At 46.9% G+C, this 21,225-nt stretch overlaps 1 protein-coding gene across 5 annotated transcripts in view; it reads left to right on the top strand.

Annotated features, from left to right (window-relative positions):
• Positions 1-20,955, top strand: part of Tcp11l1 (t-complex 11 like 1) — a 39,817-nt gene extending 18,862 nt beyond the window's left edge. For 4 of the 5 annotated variants that reach the window (XM_038331897.1, XM_038331899.1, XM_038331898.1 and 1 more), the window contains 5 exons: positions 3,849-3,985; positions 6,441-6,637; positions 14,677-14,858; positions 17,383-17,549; positions 20,361-20,955. In XM_038331897.1, coding sequence (XP_038187825.1) covers positions 3,849-3,985; positions 6,441-6,637; positions 14,677-14,858; positions 17,383-17,549; positions 20,361-20,563 — 886 coding nt within the window. In that variant the 3' untranslated portion in view covers positions 20,564-20,955. The remainder of the gene's footprint in view (positions 1-3,848; positions 3,986-6,440; positions 6,638-14,676; positions 14,859-17,382; positions 17,550-20,360) is intronic. The other variant, XM_038331900.1, reaches the window with a different exon arrangement.
• The last annotated feature ends 270 nt before the right edge of the window (positions 20,956-21,225 follow it).

Consider the following 21,225-nt stretch of genomic DNA (forward strand, 5'->3'; position numbering starts at 1 on the left):
AGTCTAGGGACTTGGTCATTTCAAAAATGTTTCTAAAACAAACATCTAAAACCCAGAAATGTAGAAATCCTGCCACTCACAGCCTCTGCTTTTCTAGTACGAAGGGACTAAAGTCGGGAGATCTGTTTGGTTGGTTGGTTGTTTTGTTTGAGACAGGGTTTCTCTGTGTAGCTTTGGTGCCTTTCCTGGAACTAGCTCTTGTAGAGCAGGCTGGCCTCACAGAGATCCACCTGCCTCTGCATCCTGAGTGCTAGGATTAAAGGTGTGCACCACCACCGCCTGGCTGTTTATTTTATTTTATTTTTTTCAAGAAAGGCTTTCTCTGTGTAGCTCTGGCCATCTGAAACTAGCTGTGTAGACCAGGTTGGTCTTGAACTCACAGAGCTCTGTCTGCCTCTGCCTTCTGAGTGCTGGGATTAAAGATGTGTACCACCACCACCTGGCTTTTTTTTTTTAAAGATTTACTTATTATACATACATACATCAGATCTCAATATAGATGATGGTGAGCCACCATGTGGTTGCTCAGGTTAAGATCCCTGTCTTTCCTCAGGCCTCCAGGAGCTGGCCCAGAGCTAAGGAACTTGCTCTGGACTGGAAAGGCAACGTCAAATGTGAGGAGCAGAGGGGGAGGGAAAGGGAGTTAAAAGCACCTTAAATTTTTGCAACTTTTGTTTTTGTTTTTGAGATAGGATTTCTCTCTGTATTCCTAGCTGTCCTGGAACTTGCTGTGTAGAGCAGGCTGGCTCGAACTCACAGAGATCGTTTGCCTCTCCCTCTGGAGCGCTGGGATTAAAGGTGGGTGCCACCACTGCCAGGCAAATTTTACACTCTTTCAAGTGATTAGTTATGTGTGTTTTCAAAATTTGTTTTACTTTTTAGAAAAGATTGTTATCTTTTTTTTTTTTTTTTTTTTTTTTTTTGGTTTTTCGAGACAGGGTTTCTCTGCAGCTTTAGAGCCTGCCTCTGCCTCCCAAGTGCTGGGATTAAAGGCGTGCTCCACCACCGCCCGGCGATTGTTATCTTTTTAAAATTATACGTGTGCCTCTCCGAGGGAATATGTACGTGAGTGCAGATAGCTGAGGAGTCCAGAGAGCTCCCCAACATACGTGCTGGAGTATGAGCTAAGGTCCCTCTCTAGTGACTCTAGCTTGTGTCAAGTTGATATAAAACTAGCCAGCACAGCTGATCCGTGGTCAGCTTGACACACAAACATTATTTTCCAATTTAAAACTTTCTTTCTTATTTATCCTCAATATGGCATAATAATATTAACATTACAATGTAAAATGTAAATAACTTTAGAAGTCCCATGGTCTTTACAAATTCAAACACTTTCAGAGTTCAGTTTCCTCAGCTAAGAGTGACGGGTGACGCTCACCTTTGATCCCAGCACTCGGGAGGCAGAGCCACGTGGATCTCTGTGAGTTCAAGGCCAGCCTGGTCTACAGAGTGAGTTCTAGGACAGCCAGGGCTACCCAGAGAAACCCTGTTTCATAAAAACAAAGCAAGCAAACAAAAAAAGTTCAGTCTCTTTAAAATATCCAGCCTCCTAGCCATTTACATGGATAGCCATTTCTTCGTTTCTGTGAGCCAGGCATCTTGAGGCGTGTCTCTGGCAAACGTTAGTCTCCTGAAGCTGAGGTCTACCAAGGATCAAGGAGGGAGAATGAGTCTCTGGGGTCACTCCCAGGGTTGCTGACAGCAATTAGCTCCCACTGTTGGCTGCTTGATAAAAAAAAAATAAAAAAATAAAAAATAAAAAATCCAGCCTCTAAAAATCCAAAATCTTTCAAAAACTCAAAGTCTGTCAACTGTGCACTCTTATAAAAGTCAGATAAAGTTAAATGCTTTCACTTCAAGAGGGAAGAGCCAAAAACACAGTCACCAACAGATGGAAGTAAAACCAAACTCCCACTGTGTTAATCATTCAGTGCCCAGTATCTGGGACTCACTCCTTGATGTCTTGGGCTCCCGCAGAGGGCCTGGGACATTCCCAGCTCTGCCCCCTGCTGCACTCACAGCTTGTCTTCTAGGCTCAGGCTGGCTGCACTCCACCATGACACTGCTGTTCTTGGCAGTTGCCCCATGGTATAGGCATCTCCAAAACGCTGGGGTCTTCTGCTGCAGCTGGGCTGCCCTTGCCATCAGTAGCCTTTCCTGGACTCTCTTCAAGGTGCAAAGCCTCAGCTTCTCCGCATGACTGCTTTACTCCTGGGGCTTCCACTGCAGTTCTGACTCCATCTTCGCCAGTGGCTTCTCCTGGCCTTTCACGGTGCTAAGCTTCTCCTGCTCTCCCTGACTCCTTCCTGCCTTCAAAACCAGTACCACCTGGGTGACTCTTATGCTACCAAGTTTAGCTGCCAGTGAAGGGACCCCCTTTGGCCACTCTGGACCACAGCTTCTGTGTACTGACTGAGAAATCACTTCCCAGAGGACTTCACCTCAGTGATGCTGGTCTCTTCTTAATCACCACAAATTGTCCAGCATAAGTTGTCCCAGCGAAGCAAAGGTTTCCCGTCAGTGGTTCTGGTCTCTTGTGAGTCACCGCTGATTCGTCTGCCCCAGCTAACCAGAACCACAGATTGTAAACTCAGAATAGCCACCAGCCCTGATGGCGTCTTTTAAGTGGCTCCCGGACTTCCCTCTGGAGCTGCCGAGCCAGGCCCGTCTTCTGAGCTGCTCTCAGCGCGCTCATTCCGGGCCCTAGAGGAAAGGCCACTGGGCTCTGAGCACTCCAGGACCTTTGTACCCACAGTTCCAAAGTTCTTCCACAACCCCCCAAAAACAACATGGTCAGGCCTGTTACAGCAGTACCCCTTGATGCTGGCAACAGTTTGTCTTAGGGCTACTATTGCTGTGATGTAACACCATGACCAAAAGCAGCTTGGGGAGGAAAGGGTTTATTTCACTCACCATCCCACCAAAAACAATGAAGACAGAAACTCAAGCAGGGCAGGACCCTGGAGGCCACAGAGGAATGCTGCTTGCTTCCCCTGGCTTGTTTAGCCTGCCTTCTTATAGACCCAGGACTACCGTCCCAGGGCTGGCCCCACCCACACAGGCAGAGCCCTCCCAAACACTAATTAAGAAAATGCCCTACAGGCTTCCCTAAAGCTCCATCTTTGTTGTGGAATATTCCTTTACACTGTGTGAAGATGTGTCACTGCAATTGGTTTACTAAAGAGTCAATAGCTAGGCAGGAGGTAGAGGCAGGACTTCTGGACAGAGAGCTCTGGGAAGAAGATACAGGATGAGCAAAATGGAGATGAGGTAGCAAGCACGTGGCAGAACATAGATTTAAAAATACGGGCTAATTTAAGTCATAAGAGCTAATTAGAAACAGCATAAGCTAAGGCTGAGATTTCATAATTAATAGTAATCTCTGTGTCAATTTTTTGTGAGCTGGCAGCTCAAAGAGAAATTTGTCTACACATCTTAATGAAGGCATTTTTTCTACCAAGGCTCCCTCTTCTCTGATGACTCTAGCTTGTGTCAAGTTGACATAAAATTAGTCAGCACAGGTCCTCTGGAAGAGCAGGAAGTGCTCTTAACCCCCAAACCATCTCCCAATCCCCCAAATTCATTTGCTTAATTTTGTTTTGTTTTGTTTTTTCAAGACAGTGGTTCCTCTGTGTAACAGTCCTGACTGTCCTGGAACTCGCTTTGTAGACGAGGCTGGCCTCCAACTCACAGAGATCCGCCTGCCTCTGCCTCTCAAGTGCTTGGATTAGAGTATCACATGGTTCTTTTGCTGCCCTTTCTGAGATGAAACATGCATCTCTTTTCCTTTAAACTGTGCTTATGTCACTACTGCCTGCTTCTAAATCTTCTAACTTTGTTTTCAGGGCAATCTTTTCAGTGTTGGACCTAATGAAAGTAGACATGGCCAACTTTGCTATCACTAGCATTAGGCCGCACCTCATGCAGCAGTCTGTGGAGTATGAGCGGAAGAAGTTTCAGGAGGTCTTGGAGAAGCAGCCAAGTAAGTGTAATGCTGGTGGTGCCTTCCATTGTTGGCTTTGTGTCGCGCTTTAGCTGCTGTGGCTTCTCATGACTGAGCTGGGCAGTGGCTTACATATGCCTTTGAAAGTTTCTGACCCCATAAGCCTCTCTGCCTACGCAGTAATCCAAATCAGACCAAATCAAACCAAATTTAGAAAAAAACCCAGGTTGAATCGCTAGAAAAGCTTTCCAGTCCCCAGAGAGGAGGCTGAAAAGGAAGACTAGAGGGGGCAGTTTAAATACCCTGTGGGAGTGGTCTTGAGCACCGCTGGGAAGGGGTCATCGTTTGGCGGGCTTTCTCAGGGGTGTGGACTTGGGATGGAGCTTCCACCCAAACATTCCAGAGTCTTGGGATTTAAGGATGCCAGGGGCCGGGCAGTGGTGGCGCACGCCTTTAATCCCAGCACTCGGGAGGCAGAGGCAGGCGGATCGAGGCCAGCCTGGTCTACAAGAGCTAGTTCCAGGACAGGCTCTAGAAACTACAGGGAAAACCAAAAAAAAAAAAAAAGGATGCCAGGAGCTGGGGTGACGCTTCTTTGCAAACAGCCTTCAATCTCAGAGTTCGATGTCAGCCTTATGTACAGAGTGAGTTCCAGGACAGCCAGCGCTACACAGAGAAACTCTGTCTTGGAAAAAAAAAAAAGCAGAAAACAAACCAAAATTTAAAAAAACAAAATCCACCAACCGTTTCTCATTCAAGTCTAGAATATATGAGGGTGGTGTAACTTGAAGGAAAAGCATGGAATGCTGCTAAAGCCTCGAAAACAAAATAATAATAAATTCAACTGACAAGAGCTATGTGGGTAGAACATAAGAGTAAAAATGAAAAGAATGGAGATTACTAGATTAAATGTTTCCCCAAGGAAAATTCCAGTTTCTCTTGCTCTTCTTGTATTTTGGGTCTTGATCTTGAAATCTTGACAAATCTCTTTCAGTTAACTTTTCCCCTACTCATGGCAGCAGCAGGGAACTTCGTTTCTCACAACCAGGAAATGTCAGTCTTTACTTTGTTGTTATTTGTTTCGGTTTGTTTGTTTTTGAGACAGGGTTCTCCAGATGTGGCCCTGGCAGCCTGCAGCGCTGCTTTGCTGCTTTTCTAGTGCAGGGTTTAAAGGCCGCACCACTACACCCGGCTTTGTTTCTGTTTTGTTTTGTCCTGCTCTGCAGTCCAGGCCAGCCTGGTGCTCTCCGTGAAGTCCAGGATGACTGCAGGCGAACACCTGACTGAGGAGTCTAGCCCGGCTGTGTTCTCAGGTGCTTGAATGTCACGTAGCACAGCTTTGCTGATGAGATGGAAATGGCTGTCTCTGAATAGAACTTCTTGCCTGACCAGGTTTCTTAATTCAGTGGCCCCAAAAGTTAGTTCCTGCATCCTCGTGTGGATGCTTGGGGCCAGGGGTGGAAAGAGAGACTAGAAGTAGAAGGAGATTGACTGACACACCATTCCGTCTCTCTGGAGGCACCTGGGGACGCGGCCTCATAGGCTGGAGCATGCTGGAGTCCTGCCCCAGGAGCTCAGCTGCAGTGAACTGCTGAACAGGAGCCTGCGTAGACACTCCTGGTCATCAGAGTCTGGTACTTGTCCACCAAGGTTTCCAAAGCCTGGAGCCACAGAGAAAGGCTGTCTCTAGAAGGCAGGGTGAGGCTCCGTGGCTCAGCAGTCAGGACCAAAGCGAGTCCTTTGTGCAGAGCATCGTGTACCTGGGAAGAACTCACAGCCTCTGTAGCCCCAGCTGCCTGTGTGCTCTGAAGGAGGCCTCCACCAGTGCAGCTCTCCCAAGAGGCACCTTTTTACTCCAGACTGTTCTTATGGGGGACCTGCTGTGTCACTCGGCTAAAGAAAGCCCCGGGGACCACTGAGGACCCCACTGGCAGTGCTCCCTCCCCATGCAGTGAGTTACACAGCAGACACCACCAGGCTGTGAGCAGTCCTGACTGATACAAGCCCTCAGTGCAAGGGTACACAGGGGCTCCAGCTGGTGTCTTGTCCTGTTTGTCTGGGGACCATCCCTCAGCGCTGCAGTCATCTGATGCTGCCGTCAGAACTGAGAAGACAGGAAGGAGGAAGGGGCCGACTGGCTCTTGAGCTCCACCAGCCTGTGAAGCTGGTGTCATGCTTGTCGTGTTGTTTCTCTGTGTAACAGTCCTGGCTGTGCTACCCTGGAACTTGCTTTATAGACCAGGCTGGCCTCATAGTCACAGAGATCTGCCTGCCTGCCTGCCTGCCGCTGCCTCCTGAGTGCTGGGGTTAAAGATAGACTTGTCTGAGGTCATGAAGCTAGCGCTGAGCAATGCTGTGATCTGGATTGAGTTCTGTGGATTCCAAAGTTCATTCTCCATCCTGAATTTCACTGTCGGACTGCTCTTCCTTAAGGGAATTCCAAGAAGTGCCCTTGCAAGTGTCAGAGTGATGAACACAGCCCTGTTTTCCACAGACTCCCTGGACTTTGTCACCCAGTGGCTGGAGGAGGCCTCAAATGACCTTTTGACTCAGAAGTACAAACATGCCCTGCCGGCTGGGGGAGGGGCTGCTGGCTCAGGGGATGCTCCAGTGCTGACCCCTCTTTCTGTCCAGAATTATGCCTACCTGAAGCTTCTGAAATGGGACCACTTCCGGAGACCTTTCCCCGAGGTAGGTGCTGCTGGCACTTAACCGTTCAGACTTTGTCTCACACAGCGCAGCTTTTCTGAAAGACTTACGGTATTCTGATATAAACCACAGACCAAAATGTCTTCTTTTCATTTGGAATTGTAATTACGTCCTTATGAATGTTTCCGTGTACGAGATAATGGATTTCATTGTGACGTTTTCCTATATATTACTGCACTTTGCTCATATTCATCTCTGTTACCATCCTTCTTTCTCTCTCTCCTGCTCGTCCCTTTCTTTCCCTGTACCCCCTGCTGTATTTGTGTCTGTGTCCATTCTGCACAGGAGAAAACTTGCAGTATGGTCTCTTTCCCTTCCCCCTTTATTCTCTCTTGTTCCCCTCACTACCCCCCACTTCTCTCTGTGTACCCTTAGCTGTCCTGGAACTTGCTCTGTAAACCAGGCTAGCCTCCAACTCTCAGAGATCCGCCTCTCTGCCTCCTACTGCTGAGATCAAAGATGTACGTACCACGCCCCGCTTTCTCTCTCCTTTTAAGCCCCTTCTTCCTTCAAAACACACACACCTCAGTGTAGATTGTGCCTGTGAGAGAGAAGTGTGGTTACTTCTGAGTCTCTCTCCACACACCTGGAATTCACTGCATAGTCCAGTGGCTTTGGACTCACAGGGATTCACCTGCCAATGCTTTCTGAATGCTGAGATTACAGGTATGAGTCACATGCCAGGCTGATTTTATTCTTCTTTATGGCTGAATGAAATGTCCTTATGTATATGAAACACATTTCTTCCTCCCCCCGCTGCTGGTGGGGTTGTGAGTGACGCCGCAGCGACCGTGGATCTGATCCTTAGCTTGTGGAGCTCAGCGCCTCTGGTGTATTTCAGACGCAGGCAGTGCTACCTTCACAGGCGTCGGCAGTCAGCATACTTCCCCTCCTTCCAGTTCTGCTTTGGTCTCTGTACTTGACTGCTCTGATAGTTCCTATAAATGCAGTGTTCATCTTGGGCCTTTTGTGTCTGGCTTCTCTGGGGAACATAATGAGGACACTTGATGGCAAGGACCAGTACTTAATCATTTTATTTTTCATTGTATGAAGAATTACGTGTTTTTACATTTGTTTATGCTGTCGTGGGAGGTGTGTGGGGTGTGTGGTCAAAGAACAGCTTTCAGAAATTGTTAAATAATTTGTAGTAATAACTTTCAGTGTCTAGGAATTTACATTACATTGTTAAATGAGCTCCTTAGGTATAATACCTTAGACAAGAGTAGAAATGTAGCTGGGTGGTGGTATCACATGCTTTTAATCCCAGCACTCAGGAGACAGAGGCAGGCGGATCTCTGTGAGTTTAAGGCCAGCCCAGTCTACAGGAGCTATACCAGGACAGGCTCCAAAGCCATAGAGAAATCCTGTCTTGAAAGACAAACAAACAAACAAACCAAAGAAAAGGGGTAGAAATGTTTGTTCAGTATGTTCTAACAAAAATGACCTTAAATTTGTATCAGTATACCAAAATATCTTAAACAAGAGTAGAAACATAAATACAAAACATATAACAAAAATAACCTTAGATTTGTATTAATGTACAAAATTTCATACTACAGTAAAATATTTAAGACTAGTAGTTACTTTTGTAGTTTAAAAGTAGATTCAATAATCCACCCTTTTATCCTGTCAGTTCTGTATTTCCCCTTTTTCTTTTCAGAATGAAATCCCTGAATCTAATCTCTTTTCTTCAGTTTTTTCCTGATCATGACCAATAACAACTTGTACCAAATAACAACTTTAAATGATGATGAACATCTATAACCAACGGAATGGCCAAAAACCCCAACCCATCTCTTGGGAATGTGGGCATCATAGTTTTTAGACTGCTGCCTACTGTCTAGAGGTTCTGGAATCTTTGGGGGACTCTGAGTATATACAATTGGCCGATACCCATGCACATTTGAATATAATCTACACTGTTACCCTGCTTTTTAAAAGATCTTAGAGCTGCTTTATATACAGCCTTAGTGTTTTTAAAGGCTAGCTGTTTAACTAGTAACTGTCCTGCTTTTGTGTCTCCAATTAACCTATTAGGTGTCTCTGTTAGTCTGGAGACAAAGTTTTGAAATAATATATTTGCTCCTTGTCTTATATTAGACAATTTCTCAGCCTGGATTTTAGAGGATGGAAGCCTATTTTAGGCCTTTTTAGCAGTTGTATTAATTTGGATATATGTTGATTTGCCCATGTATGAGGTCCCTCACCTCATATGAAATAGAAACTTGTTGAGCCCTGTTTCTCTCAGCTGTGGCCTGACATTGTTTTGCAAATTTGGTTTTTTACAATAGATAGGGTTTTTCTGACAGGCAAGCTTTGGCTCTCTGCTTTTAATCCCCTGGGGGCAGAGCTTTTATTGCTATATTTTTAAAATAGCATCTTAGTAAATGGAGCCATTGGACTGCACTGAGCACAAGCAGTTTTTAATTTTTTGAGTAACTTAAATGATATGGGAGTATGTATCCTAAGCAGATTTTTTTTGTGCTTCTCTTTGCTCTATTACAGGAAATAATTGAAATCCTTGCATTTCTCCCCCCATTAGCAGCTTCTCTGATACGAGCTTGTAAAGGAGACTTCTTTTCTAATGCTGGGCACCTGCCTCAGCTTTGGAGCTCTTTGTACCATAGGCGGATCTAAACCAGCTATGATGATAGGAAGAGAATTACTCTTCTGGTAAGAGTTGTGGATCCACAGAGTTTCTAGTCTCCACGACTGAGGTTACCACCTCTTTTAAGCCTTTAAGCTCCTTTTGGATTTTATCACCACGTCCCTGTCTCTCAGCATTGCTGCTTATTAACAAGGGAGGTGAAGACTCCTCTTTACAGTTCTCTCAGTCATTAGGCTCTGATTGATTGTAACCACTCAGTTTCATAAATTCATCTAGCAACTCCTCCAGTGGCGTGGAGGGTATTGTCTCCCTTCTATCTGGCTCAGGGGGAAGTATCTCCTGCTGTTTGGATTTAAGTCCAACCTTTTCTGTATTAGCATCCAGAAACGAAGCATATCTGCAGAGACGCTTTCTGATTCATAATTGTAATAACATTGTTGAATCTTGATCCCCACTTCTTTCCATGTCGCAGCATCTAAAGTCCTGTGCTCGGAAAACTGAGGCATAGCTGCTCTGTAAATTTCAATAATTTTTGTATCTGATGCTGCTGTACTCGGGCTCCCCTGTCCTTTAATATATTTCCAATCAGTTGTATAACCATTTGATTCTTCTTCCTTGCCCCATAGTTATATTTATTATTTACAAAATTTTACTCCAGATTTTTATTTCTTCTCTCTCTTTTTAAATTTACTACGTATTTTTGAACACTCATTAGTCACCGATCCACCTGGGGTATAGTTTTCTTGCAGTTTCCTCGCGTTCTCCTCCGTACGTCTGGTCACTCTTCCATGTTTTTCATTGGTCACCTATCAGCCCCATGTTGGGCGCCATTATGTCAGGGACCAGCCCAGACATAAATTATCTCTCATACCAGAGTAGAGGTGTGGAAATAAATGAAGACACAATTTACACAACAGTATCGGGAGGGAGTTTTAGTGATCATTTAAATTTTGAAATCACCCGCATTTATTTTCCAAGCAGCTTTTATATCAAGGTAAACTGAGGGGGGCAGGTAACACAAACTTTATTAGCATTGTTTTCTAGGTAGCAGGGGAATGACTTAGGTCACGTCTGTACCTATTTTGTCATGACTATGCCTATTGTCATGTAGACTGAAAACATGTCTTTCCCAGGCGACCTCCTAGTTGACAACAGAAGGAGCAGAATGACATTAGCATATTCTGACCACCTGTTAGGATGGCATCAGCTTGTTTTACTATCAAAGAGCCAGGCAACCATCTCCTGTGTGGAAGGTGCAATTGCATCTTGTAGGTCGCTCAGAATGTTTTGACCACCAGACAGTGTAGGAATGGGCCCTCAATTCTCAGACCCTACAGGGTAATGGTCAAGTCCTGGCTAGAACAGTCTGTGAGGCTGGACCGTCTCAGCCAGCAGCCTGGATACTGTTCTGGATGCAGAACTCTGAGGAAACTGCAACTGAGGCATCTGAGAGGCTGGATCAGCTGGGCCAGCATTTTCACTGGTGTCTCACCCTTTGTTCTGAAAACACACAAATCTTCACAGGTAGCACACAGCTGCATTAACACGAGTATGGACTGCGCGTGTACACAAGCCAGCCAAAGATGATTTTTTGTTTTATGTTTGAGCAGATAAAATATACATCACCTGTCTTGTAGATTTTTATAGGTTTATTTCTTTATGTCTATAGCCAGGATTTTCAGAGGGTTGGCCCTGATCAAATCTGATCTTCTTCAACCTTAAGTGGATCCACCGCTTTTCATCTTCTGTAGAAACAAAAGCGTAACCGCTTCCCCAACATAACATTTTTTGACTTCCATTTTGAAGACATTTTTAAAATATGTTGGTTGGGGCTGGAGAGATTGCTCAGCGGTTAAGAGCACTGACTGCTCTTCCAGAGGTCCTGAGTTCAATTCCCAGCAACCGCATGGTGGCTCACAATCATCTATAGAAAGGTCTGGCACCTTCTTCTGGCCTGCAGGTGCACATGCAGACAGAACACTGTATATACAATAAATAAATCTTTAAAAATATATATTGGTTGGTTTTATTTAGTATTTTTTTTTTTTGATTTTTCGAGACAGGGTTTCTCTGTGGTTTTGGAGCCTGTCCTGGAACTAGCTCTTGTAGACCAGGCTGGTCTCAAACTCACAGAGATCCGCCTGCCTCTGCCTCCCGAGTGCTAGGATTAAAGGCGTGCGCCACCACCGCCCGGCTTTATTTAGTATTTTTATAATCCAATGTCTCTCAAAATATATTGGTTGGTTTTATTTAGTATTTTTTATAATCCAGTGTCTCTCAGCAGCTATTGTTTGCTCATTAGCAGTCAAAAAATGTAAAGTCAATATAACACCACACGTATCCAGACTTCCTGTGTGTTTTCCACTATGTGGCTTATCCTTTTTATATTATTGTGTTCTTTAAAGACTTTATCGTATTATTTATAAACTACTTTTTTTTTTCCTATGGCTGTCTATATCCATTGTCTTTTCTTTTTTAAGCCTATGCACATTTTTAAAAACACACTGTAACCTGTTTAGAGGTTTGTTTCCATCTGCATCTGTCTTTACTGAGCGTCTGCAGAGTACTCTGTCTGCCACTGCACAGTTAAACTTAGTGAATGGTGCTGGCGTATAGTCCTGGCAGATGGCTCCAACCTTCAGGCAGCAGCCAGTAGCCTCACCTATGTATGCCACTGAGCACCAGTCCACCTGAGAGACTATAGGACTAGGAAACTACATCTAACTCTTCGTCCCAAACTCTTTTTTACTCCTTCAGGCCCTATGTTTGGATATTTAAGCTCCCACGTTGGACACCATTTGTAGTTGCATGACATGGAAACTTATTAAGTAAGAAAGTTTGACTGAGCTGGATGATGGTACACAGCTTTAACCCTTGCACTCGGGAGGCAGAAGCAGGCGGATCTCTGTGAGTTTGAGGCCAGCCTGGTCTACAAGAGCTAGTTCCAGGACAGGCTCCAAAGCTGCAGAGAAACCCTGTCTCACAAAACAAAACAACCCCCCCCCCAGAAAGGAAGGAAGGAAGGAAGAAAGAAAGAAAGAAAGAAAGAAAGAAAGAAAGAAAGGAAGGAAGGGAGGAAGGAAGGAAGAAAGAAAGTTTGACTGATAGCTTGGGCTTGTTTTTAACTAGCTCTTATAACTTAAATTAATCCACTTCTATTAATTTACTTTCTGCCTCATGGCTTTATTACCTCGTCTCTACATTCCCTGTCCTACGTGCTCTGCATCTCCTGGCATCTCTGCCCTTCTTCCCAGTGTCTCCTGTGCCTGGAAATTCTGCCTAGCTATTGACCGGTCGGCATTTTATTAAACCAGTTAGAGTGACATCTTCACAGTGTGCAAAAAGATTATTCCATAACAACCGAGCCATCGAGCTTGATTTCAGAAGCCCATGCCGGGCCCAGTGTCTTCAGCTCCTGCTTCAGCACCATGCCTGCCTGCTTCCCACCATGATGATAATGAACTAACCCTCTGAAATTATAAGTAAGCCACCATTGAATGCTTGCTTATATGAGTGCCTTGGCCACGGTGCCTCTTCATGGCAATAAACAGTAATGCAAACAGAAATTCCTAATCCCTCATGTCTCTGACAACTACCATTTTACTGCAAATCTGTGCATTTCATCACTCTGAGACTTTATTTTTTTCTTATTTGTTTTGACTTTTTCTGACAGGGGCTCATGTAGCCCACATTGCCCTTGAACTCCCAATCTCAGCCTTCCAAGTGCTATGATAACAGGTCCAGCCTGTCCAATTGCTTTACATAGAATCATGCCACATTTACCTTTTTGTGTCTGACTTTGCCTTTATGATGTCTTCCTTCAAGGCTCATCCACGCCGTCATGTCAGTATCCCGCTGTGCGCACACTGTGTTTCCTTCTTAGCCAAACGCTGTGACTGTCGCCACTCTGGCTGTTGTGCATTCTGCTTCTTTCCGCACTGCATCTTGCGCACACTGTGCTTCGGCTCTCTGGGCCGGACCCAGGGCTTTTCTGAGTACTTGTAGCTGCAGTAGTCATTCCAGGGGATGAGTGGTGAGGGTCCCCGTTTTTCTGGCATAACTAATCTGGTGTGTGGCTTCCTCGGTCTTCTTTGAGGCCCTGTTCCTATTTCTAGCTTTAGCTCTGCAGCTTCTATAAATCTGTCTCGTGTTCCTTGTCTTTTCCTTTCAGGAGCTGTAAGCTTTTCTCTTGCCTTGGGTTGCCCTGCGCTACGTGAGAGGCCCTCAAGGTGCTGCTTGCTTGTTGGAAAGGATGGCTCTGGGGAGCGGCAAGAAAGCTTCAGGTGGTTTTCCCTGGGACTGCGCTTCTGTTCTTGGCATTTGGTCATGGAGAGCTTTTGCATCCTTAAGTCAGGTCCTGCCAAAGTCAAGTGTTATCACAGTCACCATCACATTAGCAGCAAGACAGAAAGAGGCCGCTGGAAAGTCTGTTATATAGCAAAGCCGTTTGTGACGGAGGCCTGCAGTCTTCAGAGACAGTTTATCTTCTAAGAAGTTTGGGCTCTGACTCCATTTGTTTTGGTTTTGTTTTCAACACTGCAGCCTAAGCTAGCCCCAGACTCTAGTTAGCTGGTCCTCCTGACTCAGCCTTCCCAATGCCAGGGTTACAAGCATAGCCCACTCCATCTGTTTTGACCCTAAATTGCTAATATTTTGGATTAGCTTCTTACAGCAAAGCAGGTTTCTAAAGCTTCTTTGCTTAGCCTGTAAAACTCAGATCTAAGGCAGGTGTGGGTGGTGCACATTTTTAATCTCAGCGCTTTGGAGGTAGAGGCAGGTGGATCTCTCTCTGTGCGTCCAGGGTCAGCCTTCTGAGTGTGTTTGTGGACAGGGGGCAGAGGGTGGAGTTCAGAGGCGGAGCCACCGTGCCCAGTTTGCCCAGTGCGAGTCTCCTTTGTGCTGTGTGTACTAAGATGAATAATCCTAGGCTCTGCTTCGAGGAACTCCTCCCCTTCATCGGCACAGGGGACTTCCTGGTTTGTGGAGACAAAGATAGGGTCACAGGATCTGGATGTTTCCCTTTCAAATCTGGGACCATCGGTCCTGGACACGTGGGATGGCATTGGCCACTGTAGCTCCATCTTACCCTTCCTACCACTGTACCTTCTACTGAAATTCTGGCTCTCAGCCACGCCCCTGCTGGTCAGGTTTCTTCTTCCAAGGAGCTGTACAAAGAGAATCCCATTTTTGCATGGCCTCAGAGAGTAAAGGAAGCTTGCCTGAGGTCACACTGCTGTGAAGGCATAGTCAGGATTTATATCCAGGCCTGCCTCAGCTGATGCTTAGAGCTCTGCCATCCCCGAAAGGAATGCGGGGTGAAAGGGCACCACAGAGCAGACTGAGGTGTGGCGCCACTGCCGTCGGCTGGCCAGCGTGAGTCTCTGCTCGGCAGTGATGCCTGTGCTCATTGCAGACCCTTTTGATGGACCAGGCTCGTTTCCAAGAGCTCCAACTGCAGCTGGAGCAGCTGGCGGTCCTGGGAGCCGTGCTGCTCGTCACATTCAGCACCGCTGCACCTGGAATCTCTGGCCAGGCTGGCTTTGCTGAGAAACTCAAGATGACGGTGAAGATTCTGCTAATGGACATGCATCTGCCGTAAGTGGCTGGGGCCCTGCAGTGGATGGAATTGTAGTGCGCCATGGGAGTTTCCCAGTGCAAGGCCTTGAGGAGCTTAGAAAAGATTCTGCCTACCTGCAGTTCAGTCATGGCTGTCATGCCCCAAGTTTCAGGGAGTGGTAGATTTAACAAGACTCTTAGGATTGTGGTTCCAGATGTCTGTGCTCAGGACCCACAATGAGCAATTCAGTTTCCGAATCCCGTACACTCTCACACACGGAATTGAGTAGCTGTCTCCCAAGGTGGAGCTTACCCTGTTTTAACCTCTTTCTTTCTAACCTAGTCTTATTTGCCAACCAATAAACAAAACACCCCACCGACTTCCACCCACTGAATTGCTTTTACTACCAACTTGCAGTGAAAACCACAGCCTTACAAAACCGGCGTAACCTATGCCTCGGCCCCAGGACAGCCAGTTGGTCCAGTGTGGCTCTTGGGAGAGAAAGATCACAGAAGAAACAAACTTTACCCTCCAGGGCACACCCATAACCTGACCTCCCTGCCCTTTGCACGCCTCCTAGGAGTCTTGTGCCTACCACGAGAATGTGTCATTTGATCATGTCTCAAACTTCACATTGTAAAGTCTCTAGCAGGTGCTCCCTGAACACAGCCAAACGTGACTCCCATGATTCACAGCACAGAGGGTAGCTTTGAATAGTTCCAGAAAGCCCTGGGTTTGACAAGGCCTCATGAAGAGATTCTAAGAGGCACCCCAACCCTGACCTCCTTGGCTCTCTGAGTCAGGGTTCTACTGCTATGAAGAGACACGACTCTTACAAAGAAAAACATTTAATTGGGGCTGGCTTACAGTTCAGAGGTTCTGTCCCCTGTCATCGTGGGAGGTGTGGGGGAGCAGGGTAGCATGCAAGCAGACGTGGTGCTGGAGAAAGAGCCAGGAGTTTTACATCCACAGGCAGCAGGAAGAGAGGGAGTTTACTGGTTTTGTTTTTGTTCTTTTTTGTTTTGTTTTGTTTTTGGTTGGTTGGTTTTGGTTTTTGAGGCAGAGTTTCTCTGTAGCTTTGGAGCCTGTCCTGGAACTAGCTCTTGTAACCCATGTTGGCCTCGAACTCACAGAGATCCGCCTGCCTCTACCTTCTGAGTGCTGGGATTAAAGGCGTGCAACACCACCACCCGGCTGTTTTTGTTTTTTGAGACAGGGTTCTTTTGGTTTTTTGTTTTGTTTTTTTGTATGTTGCTCTGGCTATCCTGGAACTCACTTTGTAGACGAGGCTGGCCTCACACTCACTGAGATCCACCTGCTCTGCCTCCTGAGTGCTGCTGGATTCAAGTTATGAGCCACCACTGGCTCATCCTTACAAAAGGAACAGATTGTACTACTGAGTTTGTACAGTGTGTAGGTGTGGTCAGTGCCACGTGGGCCATATTCAGACACTGTAACAGGCGGTTGACTCAGCCAAGGACACTGCTGACCTGAGGCCTAAGCTGGTGCCGTCCCCTCCGTTTCCTGCCAGAGCAGACTTCCTTGGGAGCACTGGCTGCTCGGGCTGTACGGAGCAGCAGCAGCGAGTCCTGGGCCTTGCCCTCTGCTTCCAGAAGTCCTGCAGGACTTGACCCAGAGGCTGCTGCCTTGCAACTCAGCTGCGGACAGCTGAGAGTCCGCAGCTGGGAAGAGAGCACCCACAAGGGCACCAGCAGGCACCTGTCCTGTCTCACAGCTCTTCCCAAGGAAGCAAGGATATTTGTTTTTCTCTTCTGGATTGTTTCTTCTAAAAATAGCTAATATAAGCTGGTCATGGTGGCTAATACCTGTGATCCTGGCACCTAAAAGGTAAAACAAGAGGACCAGGAATTCATGGCTAGCCTTGGCTACCTGTCTCAAAAACCAAAACAAAGCAGGTGCAGAGGGTTGGAGATATACAGTTGACAAAGTGCTTACCATGAATGAGGTTTTGGGCTTGATCTCCACATGGGAAAAAGAAACCAAGATGCAAAGGAGGACTCAATGAAAGGGTTTTGTCCCTACTCTTGTTCCGTAGCTACCGAATTTCTGGTTTCTGTGTGTTCCTCTGAGGTGTTGGAAGATAAGTCAGTCCCAAGCTTACTTTGTCACATTGGCATGAGCAAGACCTTATGCTCTGAGGCCTGGGGATGTAGCTCTGTTGGTGAGTGCATGTCTAACGTGTGTGTAACATGCGCGTAGCCCTCATTCCCCAGTGCTATAAACCCTGGTGTGGTAGCTCACAGGTGTAATCCCAGCACTTGGGAAGTAGAGGCAGGAGCATCCAAAGTTCAAGGTTATCCTCAGCTATATAGTAAGTTGTAGACGAACTGAGCTACATGAAACCCTGTCAACAGACGGACAAACAAAACCCACTGTGGTATGATTAGACGGATGCAGTCTAGGAGGTGAAGGAGCAGGGAAGAAAGCCACAAGACCCCACAAAACTCAGTGCTGTCCGTCTTGCCAGGACAGGGCAAGTGACAAGCACTTTGTATCATGAGGCCTTTGTTTTCCTGGCTCCCTTTCCCTTCTCTGTTCTAGTTCTTTCCATCTGGAGGATGCTCTGACATCCATTGGGGAGAAAGTGTGCCTGGAGGTGAGAAGCTGCCTATGTGGATCCTCGCCATTCTCCTCCAACAAGGAGACTGTGCTCAAGGGCCAGGTTCAGGCCCTGGCCAGTCCTGACGACCCCATTCGCAGGATTGTGGGTACGTTTGGGGGACAGTCACTCAGAGGGTGTCTTAGTTCCTTTCTATTGATGTGATGAATACCATGACCAAAAGCCTCTTAGGGAAGAAGAGGATTTAGTTCATCTTAGAATTGTCAGGTCCCAGTCCATTTCTGAGGGAAGTCAGGACAGAAACTTGGGGCAGGGACTTTGAAGCAGGAACTAAAGCAAGAGCCATGGAGGAATGCTGTTCACTGGCTTGCACTGCATGGCTTGCTCAGCCTGCTTTCTTACCAGCCAAAGACTACCTCTCAGGGAGGCACCAATCACAGTTTGCTGGGGTATCCCACGTTAATCATTAACCGAGAAATGGCCAGGGTTGATGGTGCACCTTTAATCCTAGCACTGGGGAGCAGAGGCATGTGGTCTCTGAGTTTGAGGCTAGCTTCATACAGAGAGCCCCAGGACAGCCAGGACTGCACTGAGAAACCCTGTCTCGAGGAAACAGAGAGAGACAAAGAGACAGAGAGACAGACACACACACACACACACACACACACACAGAGAAACAAATGCCGCACAGACCTGCCTGCAGGCAATCTGATAGAGGCATTTTCTCAGTTCAGGTTCCTCTTCCAAGAAGATCTTAGCTTATGTTGACCCCCGCCATGGGGGAGGGTGGAAGGGGAGAAGGGAGGAAAGAAGGGGAGTGGGAGGAAATGTATAGCTCAATTAAAAACAAAATAAAATTTTTAAAAAAGATGACAATAACAAAAACATCAGGAGATGAGCTGGAAGACAGGCCCTCAGAAGAAAACTGAGAGGGCTAGCTATGTGGTGCAGGCTCAGGAGTTCAAGGCCAGCCTGCTCTACACAGTAAGTTGTAGGCCAACCCCATAATGAGACCCTGCCTCAAAACAGCCAACAAGGGACGGGCGGTGGTAGCACATGCCTTTCATTCCAGCACTAGGGAGGCAGAAGCAGGTGGATCTCTGTGAGTTCGAGACCAGCCTGGTCTACAGAGCGAGTTCCAGGACAGTCAGGATCCCTGTCTCAAAAACACACACACACACACAAAAAAAACAAAAAACAAAACAAATAAAAAAAAAAACAAAACCAACCAAATAACAGCTACAGCAACAACCTTGGAGAGGGTTTGGTGGATTATGCTATTGAGTGCTGCTGACTTAGGAGAGGTCGGGTTCATCTCCAGTGTGATAGTCTATCTAGAAGGACAGGCAAGAGCCAGAATCACATGATTCTGACTTTAATGTCACAGGCCTTGACTTAGATCCTTGTTACTAAGTAATATTTCATACAAAATAAATAATGTGAATTTTTTAAAAATGAAGGCAGTTTTCATTAAGTTTAATCTGTGGGTTGCTGAGGAGAAGACTTCTGCAAATCATGGAGCTTTGTACTCAGGCAGGGAAGGCCCAACCTGAAGCCGCCATGCTGCCCTTGTCTCCCGTCTTCCATGTTTCCTGACAGCAGCACCAGCTACAGACACGGTCCTGGCAGCAATGACACCTGCCTCTGCAGCAGGCTTATTTTGGGCCACCAACCAGCTCCTAAATCATGACACGGAGACTTGTTATCAGCTGTGAAATGCTCGGCCTTATCTTGTGCTTGTCCCACTAGCCCTTATAGCTAAATTTAACCTGTTTTGTTTTTATTTACCTTTTGCCTTGGGGCTTTTTACCTTTCTTTCCTCTGTGTGTCTGTCTGGTGGCTGCCTGACTGGCCCCCAGAGTCTCCCTCTCATTCGCCTTCATTTTCTTCCCATTCTCTCCATCCTAGATTCCTCCTCATACTCTCTGCCCCCCCAGCCCCACCTATCCCTCTACTGCCATTCAGCTCTTTAGTAAACCAATCAGGTGCCTTAGGCAGGCAAAACAAATGCAGCATAAACAAGAGAAACACATCTTCTCTTTGCCTAGCTGAAGTAATTACTACTCCACAGCAGACCTCCACTTCCAGATGGGCTTTCCAGCTCTGGAGCCTCGGACACCTAGATCCCTTTAGGAGTAGATAGGAGTCATACCCAGCTGCCAGTGTTGGTGTGGGTTCCTGCTGAGAGCATAGCCCAGTTCAGAAGACAGGCATTTTGAGAAATCTGTTGATGTCTAGAATGGCTAAAAAGTATCGGCTAGATCACTTGTGTGGTCTTCCACTGTGAGTCTCACAGAAGGAAGCAGTGCTGAGCAAGCGTAAGACAGCGGGAGTTAGTGGGGCAGGACTCATCCTCCTCTCTCCTCTTCCTCTTTCCTTCTGACCTTCTCGGCTATGGAAATTGAACCCAGGGTCATGCACTCTACCATTGGGCTGCATATTAAGATTTTGTTTGTTTATTGAAGCAAGGTCTCTGTAGGCCTAGCTGGTCTTTAACTCGCAGAGATCCGTCTACCTCTGCTGGGTTTAAAGGTTGTGCTGCCATGCCTAGCTTAGATTTGTGTGTGTGTGTGTGTGTGTGTGTGCACACGTGTGTGCGTGTGTGTGCATGTGTGTGTGTGTGTTCAAAGGCCAGTGCTCTTAGGGCTGAGCTATCTCTCCAGCCCCAGATTTGAACTTGTTCCTGCTTTACTTTTCTTTCTGTGTGTGTGCCCTGTGGCCATGGCCAGTTGTTGGCCTTAGTGGCCTGCTTCTCTTAAGAGCAGAGCCTGCCATGCTGCAGACTCCCTGTGTGCCTATGTGTTCTTTCCACTGAAATACAAAGTTCTGCAGATCTGCTCTAGGGGTGACTGGAAAGACCTCCCCTAGGAGGTGATAATTCAATTAACTGAAACCTAGTCAGACTTGTCTAATGTCACCCTGAAGGAGACACCCCTGATGACTCTTCTTTCCACCACAGAGTCCCGAATTTTGACCTTCTTGGAGACATACCTTGCCTCTAGTCATCAGAAGCTACTGCCTACGGTGCCAGGGGGCTTGGGTCCCATTCAGAAAGAGCTGGAAGAAATTGCAGTGAAATTTGTGCGCCTGGTCAACTATAACAAGATGGTGTTCTGTCCTTACTATGACACAATCCTCAGTAAGCTCCTTCTCCGCCCCTGAGGTGCACGGCTGCTGCAGCACCCCCTCATGTCCTCAGAAGCCCGCTGTCGCAGTGCCCTGCTGTGGAGAATGGCATGTGGTACACTCCTGTTTAACGGCACTGGTTCCAGGGGAAGACTATCGCGTGTCGCTGAAGGACTCACGGAAGGGCGCCCTGAGCTCTGTTCCGAGGACTGTATTTACAAGTGCAAGTTTACAAACTCAAGAAGCTTTTGTTCTCTTGAGTTTATAGGCAGCGTCTAGCTTCATCAGTTGACTGCCGCTGTCTCTGCTCCTGCTGCATCGGCTTGGAGGAGCCAGTTCTCCTAGGAGCCTGGGACCTTCCTTGTGGGTCATTCTTTCTCAGACACCCAGGCGGGCACATAAGCCATGACTTGTTCCCTTGCCCCCCACGCCCCTACAGCATTCCTCCCAGTATTCTTCCCTGGGACCGTTTTTGAATTTTTTCCTTCTTTTTTCAAGACAAAGTTTCTCCATGTAGCCCTAGCTGTGGAACTCGCTCTGTAGTCCCGGCTGGCCTAGACTCACAGAGATCCGCCTGCCTCTGCCTCTGCCTCCCCAGTGCTGGCATTAGCTGTGCGCACTAATGCTGCCCCTTGTTGGTGGTTTATGACCAGGCTGTCTATAGCCTACAGTGTCCTGTTCCTTCCCCACCTCCATCC

Source organism: Arvicola amphibius, chromosome 5, assembly GCF_903992535.2.
Source record: "Arvicola amphibius chromosome 5, mArvAmp1.2, whole genome shotgun sequence".
Lineage (NCBI taxonomy): Eukaryota > Metazoa > Chordata > Mammalia > Rodentia > Cricetidae > Arvicola > Arvicola amphibius.